Source organism: Halyomorpha halys, unplaced genomic scaffold (genome assembly GCF_000696795.3).
Source record: "Halyomorpha halys isolate HHAL.00 unplaced genomic scaffold, Hhal_1.1 Scaffold615.1, whole genome shotgun sequence".
NCBI lineage: Eukaryota > Metazoa > Arthropoda > Insecta > Hemiptera > Pentatomidae > Halyomorpha > Halyomorpha halys.
In genome coordinates, this window is record NW_027105445.1 from 13,999 (window position 1) to 21,413 (window position 7,415).

The 7,415-nt window shown below is 32.1% G+C and overlaps 1 protein-coding gene across 1 annotated transcript in view; it reads left to right on the top strand.

Moving 5' to 3' along the window:
- LOC106684787 (uncharacterized) overlaps window positions 1-7,415 on the top strand; it is a gene marked incomplete in the record, with an annotated part of 29,246 nt that overhangs the window by 6,082 nt on the left and 15,749 nt on the right. The window contains 1 exon segment of the mRNA XM_067051307.1: window positions 18-163. Within this exon segment, the coding sequence (XP_066907408.1) occupies window positions 18-163 (146 nt within the window).

Below are 7,415 nucleotides of genomic sequence, written 5' to 3' on the forward strand. Positions count from 1 at the left end.
TTTTTTTCATTTTGCAGGAGGTGCTTGTATTTTGGACTTGAATACAGACCTGCCTAAGAAAAATGAACCACTTTTCCTTCAACGAAGTAGCTCCGGTGACTTAGATCTCGTCTTACCAGAACTGGAAGGAAACCGAGGAGTCATTGCACTCAGGGAAGGAGAGGTAATTATACTAAGTGATTATTATCTTATATATAAAAATGAATATTTGCTTGTTCGTACTTTAAGCACTGTTATACTGTTCATCCGATTGTTATGCAGCTTTTTGCCTAAATGTTCAGGATTTTCCCGAGGAAGTTTATAGGATGGCCTGATTTAACGGTAAAGGTTATTAACAAAAATAAGCATTTTTGGCGAGTAGCTCAAGGATTAATTTTTTCACGGTTATTATAGGATAATAATTTTGTCCCTATGAATAAGAAAACAAATATTACTGATTCTACTTAATGATTTTTTTATTCACTAAAATTAAAAACAAAAAAAAACATAATGAGAATTTCAATAAATTAGGACAAGAAAATTTAAAAAAAAATTTTTTTTTAGGAAAATGTAAATCATATTCAAATATTTTTCAAAGAAATAACAAAAATGTTCACCTTGATTTATATGAAGAATTTTTTTTTTTTATTTCGGATAACATTTTTTTTTTTCTTAAAACTTTATTTAATGGATAGATATTACAATCTGCCACACTATTGTGGGTCATAGGTAATAGTGATGAATGATCACATTCATACTAAAATAAATTAAAATAAGAATGAAAATAAATTAAAGAAATAAAAATAAAAGTACATACAAATAAATAAAATCAAACAGTAGGATAAAGAAAATGAACATTATCAAACTATGTGTATGAAAAAATGAAGTAATAATAAAAATAATATAATCACTTTTTTTTCCGAACCCTCTAAAACAGAAATAAAAAAAAATGAATTAGTAAGTGCATTACTGTAAAAAGGAAAAGCAATTCGTGTTGTGTCTTACCTTTTACTACCTTTGGTATTTTAAGGTTACCTGTTATGTTTAATGTTTAATATCATATATGAGCTATCCATTCTAAAAAGGAGCTATTTTAACTCCGGAGGTGAGGGGCCTCCTCGTCTTGTATCGCATATAAGATAAAAATAAAAATAAAAAACATTAATTAATAAAGACGATAGATAATGGTGAAATAATAAGTAAACAGTCAGAAGTCGAAAAGAAGAGTGAGGGAGGGGGTTGGGGTGCATCAGAAGATGGAGTTATGAGGTGATGTTAATAGGGTTTAGGGGTTTAGGGATATAATCACTAGTCACATTTACACTCTTATATAAAATATTCACACAATCAACCTGAGGATCCCTGAGCCCACTCTATCCCCCACCAGAGCTCAAAAGATCCCGGCGCATCCATCTCCCCGCTGGTGTTCCTCAAGGTAGTATCCTCGGTCCCATCCTCTACACCGTCTATACAGCTGACACCCCAACATATCCTAACACTATCCTCAACAGATATGCCGAAGACACATGTGAGCTCGCAGTTAACAATAACCCTTTAATTCCATCCCAAACTCTTTAATCCCATATCACTACATCTGGACAAACGATTAACCTGGAATCCAAACACAAGACTGAAAAGACAGGAAACTGCACATCGATTTCGACTATTACAGCACTTCCTGGACAGAAGGACTAAACTCCCAAGTCATTACAAAATACTGTCTTACATGACTGTAATGAGGAATATCTGGACATAGGGATTTGAGCTTTGGGGCTTCACTAAACCTTCGAATTCCTCTCGTATCTAATCCTTACAATCCAAAATTCTTCGTAAAATCCTCAATGATCTTTACATTGGCACAAATAAAATCATACATAAAGATCTGTTCCCACTGTAAACGATCTAGCCCGAACCTGGTAACACTCCTTCCACTATAAATTCCTTAACCATCCAAACCCATGCTTCCTCTTCCATTCCTGACAATCCTCCGAGGCACCTGAAAAGAAGATGACCACGAGACCTGCTAATGTCATACCTACTCAATTTCTTTAGAGTGATACCAATGGATAGTTTCTCTACACGCCTTTAAGTGTCGTTTCATATGAAATATTAGATGAAACGACACTTAAAGGTTTTTTACGCGCTTGAAAGTAAGGTATAACCCACAATAGTTACCAGATTCCTACAACTTACTTATTATATCATTATTAACACACAAAATTTTAATCCAAACATACTCTCAACTTTTATTTTCGGAAACTCTCCAACGTTTCGGCCCTCAGGCCATTTTCAAGGAGACAACCTTAAACATTGATGTCATGTTCTTTAAAATCATTTCTGCAGGCTAATTGCCCATGTCATGTATAACTTTTTATATTTTAAATCTAAATTTTTTTTACATAAATAATCTTCTCTTGTTCCACTTACAAACATCATTTATATCTTGATGAATAGATTATTTATGTAAAAAAGTTTTAGATTTAAAATACAAAAAGTTATATATGACATGGGCAATTAGCCAGCAGAAAAGATTTCAAAGAACACGATATCAATATTTAAGGTTGTCTCTTTGAAAATGGCCTGAGGGTCGAAACGTTGGAGAGTTTCTGAAAATAAAAGTTGAAGTGTATTTGGATCAAAATTGTGTGGGTTAATAATAAAATAAACTTTTTTCTTAAACTTTGAAATATAGGTGATTGTGTTGCAACCTATCCAGTAGGAATAATCAGGAAGTATTTTGCATCAATTTTTAAGTGATCTAAACAATTTTTAGTTTTCTTGTGAATTCTTCAATTTTAGCTATTCAATTCAAATTATCGCAGAATAAGAGGAAACAGTTTTAAGTCCTTCGTATACTTTGGTATTTTAGAACAAACGAATCCTTTATATTGGAACAATTTGGTCTATTTAGAATAATGTGAGATGATAAGAAGAATATTTCGCTATCTAACGGCAATGAAGCCTGGAACATTCCGTGAGCGGCAGCTCTTAGCAGAGGTAATGGTCGGTTCTTTTATCGACCATCCTGTCTTGTAGCTTGTAACATGAATATATTATATTATAATATATATTTTACCAAAAAAGACGAAATATATTTATTATTGTAATTTTAAGTTAAAGGAATTATCAATTAATAAAACATTTTTTATTGCAAGCCAACTTTTTCTATAAGTAAGGTTATACCTTACTTTCAAGCGCGTAAAAAACCTTAAGTGTCGTTTCATATGAAATATTAGTTTTCACTTGAAAAATAATTCAGCAAAAAACTTAATGAAATCAAAACATTCAAACAAAAATTCCGGAATTTGTGAAAAAATGAAGTCAGAAAATACATTTTTGATCTGAGAATTATTTTCAAAAATTTTACTTTTAAGGATGTCAAAATTTCTGAACAGATGGAAATCTGTTACGTATGGCTAGTAAAGTAAGTGTGGAAGGACTTGGAATGACAAGTTTTTGGTTTCAAATATTTTAATAAGGCATAATGTTAACATCACTGCAGTATGATGTGGATGAGATGTTTTCAACTTCAGGTAAAAAGGAGAAATAACTTATTGCTGCCATTAACCACTATACAGAAACCAATAATTATTTTGGATGCAAATTTGTTTTTGGTACATGTCCCAGACTTTCTTCGACATTTAACCACAGACCTGACCGAAGGCTGTTTTCATATACAACACACTTTTTACTCTTTCAAGAAAAGGCTCGATTTCATGTCCAGTAAGCAGTGAAACGCATGCCCCATAACGCTTCGGCTACGGCCACCCATAGATCTGCCTTCTTTCAGTTTACCAGTAGTCTTTAAGTGTCAAGACACTGTCAATACACTTTTATTCAGTTGTGCTGTAAATAATCGGACTGTCACTGACAAAACATTCTACGTACCTTGAAATCCCTTGTAGTTCTTGGTCGATTACAAAAATTCATTATTAAGAATAATAAGCCCAAACAAAGTTTAGATACAATAAGTTGCATTTTTTCTAGTAAATGGTCTGATTCCGATGATTTGTATAATGATGATTAGTTTTATATCTGTATGGGAACGTGGTAGCACCCGGGTAAGGCGCGATGCTATTAGCTCCAAGGATCCTAGTTCGAATCCGGCCGAGTAGAAAATTTTTTTCAGTTACACAATAGCCCTGAGTCGACCCTTTGGGTTCTGGAGCCCTCCCAGGGTTCACCCAGCTTCCTAAATTGGGTAAAAATCTGGCGGTCGAGCGTAATTCTGAGCAAATAACCTCCTTGCACAACCGTTGGTCTAGTTACAGTACTTCCTTACAAAGTACTGCACCCCTGACATTTTTTTTTTATATCTGTATAATTAGATCCTGAATATTTTTTAACTATTTTTTTTTTTACAAAAAAAAAGTATAAAGAAAGTATATATGCTTAGAAACAGTGTACCAGACGACGCGAAGACAAAGACAGAATCAACGACAAAGACAAAGACGAAGACAAAGACAGAATCATTTTGATTTAAAAAAAAAAAAAAATTGAGATCTCCAGTTAAGTGAGTTTAAAGACTAATTTGTATTAATTACATGCACTAAATAAATTATGAAATGTTTGAACAGTCGTGAATACACTACTATGAATATGTAATTGTTATTATCTCAATTGTTATTGACAAACATTTGCTGTTCCTATTCTTCGTTTCTAAACAACAAACAAGCCTCTTGTATAATACATACGTGTTTTAACAACGCAGCAATCAATTCAAATGTTAATTGTATCGTGTTTAGGAAAATTACTGTGACTCTAATTCTAATAATAGAGTTAAAAGTATCAAATATTTTTCTAGTTCACGTTAATATAGGAAAAACAGAGTGAAATGCTCTATTCAACCATACTGGGCAGATACATTGGGCTGCTACAATACACAGCATACATACCATTCAATCCATGATCGGACATACAATACATATATCTACATGATATAACAAATAATTTTTTTTTCTCTTTACGTTTTCCTTTTACAATCAAGACTCGTCTACAGACTAAATACAAATATTTTAATGTATTTTTTTTTCTATTTAACAATTTCATTTCATTTGACAATTTTATTCTCTCTAATTCACTCTTCCAGACCCTCTCTCGTGATCCCCTACCTATGTTCGATCTATTAAACGAATCTATCATTAGACTGCAATGTAAAATCAAACACAGCAGTAGACCAGTATACAAAAAAAATAATTAAATTAAAAAACAAAACAAAAATCTACATAAAAGAAATACTTAAATAAATAAATAAGTTAAAACACAAATCGACAAGTCCAAAAACTAAAAAAAATTAACTAAATAACTAAAGTAGCCAGCAAGAAAGTGGATCTGAGAAATTCCATAACTAATGGTATACTGTCAATCGGAATGATAACAAAAGATTGATGGTCATATTGATCGTTTTTTTTTTTTTTGTCAGCTAAAAACATGTTGACAATTAAAAGTAATTGTATTGGAAGAAGATAGTTGACCCAATGAAGTAGATTGCAGGAAGATAGTCCCGGCCGTCAATAAAGGTATCAAACTGGTAAAAGAAAAGTCTTTATTGTTAACCAACGTTTCGCCCCATTTTGCAGGGTTTCGTCAAGGCTGATATGAATGATGCTCTGTTACACAGTTGGTAACAGAACGTCATTCTTACAGCTCTGGCGAAGAACCAACAGGGTCAACTCACGGCTATAGTGTAACAGAAAAAAATTTCTGCTCGGCCGGATACGAACTAGGGTCCTTTGAGTTAGTAGCATCGCGCCTTACCCGGGTGCTACCGCGTTGCCATACAGATATAAAACTAATCATCATTACACAAATCATTGTAATCATACAATTACTAGCAAAACTGCAACATATTCTTATCTAAACTTTATTTGGGTTTATTATTCTTAATAGTGAATTTTCGTAATAACCAACGTTTCGCCCCACTTTGCAAGACTTCGCCAGAGCTGTAAGAATGATGTTTTGCTACCAACTGTGTAACAGAGCATTATTCATATCAGCCTTGACGAAACCCTGCAAAGTAGGGAGAAAACGTTGGTTAACAATATATAGTTTGTTTTTACTATTTTGATACCTTTATTGACCGCCACCCGAACTATCTTCCTACAATTTAATGATTTACCGTTAGAATATAAAACCTATTAAACAATTATTTATTGAAATATAGTAGTTTCCAGGAAGTTAGATCTTTGCATGCGAAATTATTAGATGAAACTTGATAAAATTGATGTCTAAACTTTGAACTAAATTCAACGATCAGTTTTCGAAATATAGATGTGTCCGAATAACCGAACATTGGTGCAACTTTAACTCATTCGAGGCAGTACATATTTTTGGAGACCATCCCCGGAATCCAAATTTTTTGTTTGCTTTATATAAGCCATTTTTGATAAAAACATGTTTGGAATAGCAATCTGTCGCTTTGTACAAATAATATGATTTCACGTCGTGCATTCTGGTAGCTTGTATGAATGATTTTGTTATGAGGAATGGCTAATTAAATTGAACAACATTTATTCAAAAAATAGTCGGGTAACATGAAATCCTTATTTTAAGTTCTGTAATGAAGAAATTAATATAATTACAGATAAAAAGAAATAAAACAAAATAAACCTATTATTGGAGAAGTTTGTCGGGGGGTGCAGTCAGCAAAGAACACCATAAATAAACAAAACCATATTTATTTATTTTATGGCGACGTTTCGACCTGAGTTTCAGGTTTTCATCAGGGCTGTAGAACAAAAGAGATAACAACAACATTTAGAGCAACATACAATTGAAAAGGAATAGTATACAAACAAATTTAGAATTATACAAAATATTGAATTAAATCATAAATGATAAAAAATTGATAACTGATAATTGAATAGTACGAAATTTTAATTGATTGACAATCGTGGAATTTTATGGTAGTAGATTGAAAATAGTGACAGATGAAATTTAATATCATGTAGGTAAGAAGATTTGTGTAATATAAGATATGCAAGTAGGGTCTAAAAAACTGAAAAAATAAATAAATTGGATCTACAAAGTGAACACTATGACAGACAATGAAAAATAGTGAGTGGCTTATATCTGAATTACAGTGTGAGTATTAACATATATACCTATACTAGAAATATAAATATATACATATACAATAGGAAAAGGTAGAATATGGAGGATGGGAAAAGAATAATGTAATAAATATGAGAACGAGAAAGGAGACTTACGTTATGGCGTAGAAGGTAGGCCTGCAACTGATTGATGTATGAGTTTCTTGAAAAGTCCGCTAGAGTGAGCTATTAGACTAAGGCTAGAAACGTAACTGTCAAGTATTCAATCTACTACCATAAAATTCCACGATTATCAATCAATTAAAATTATGTACTATTCAATTATCAGTTATCAATTTTTTATCATTTATGATTTAATTCAATATTTTGTATAATTCTAAATTT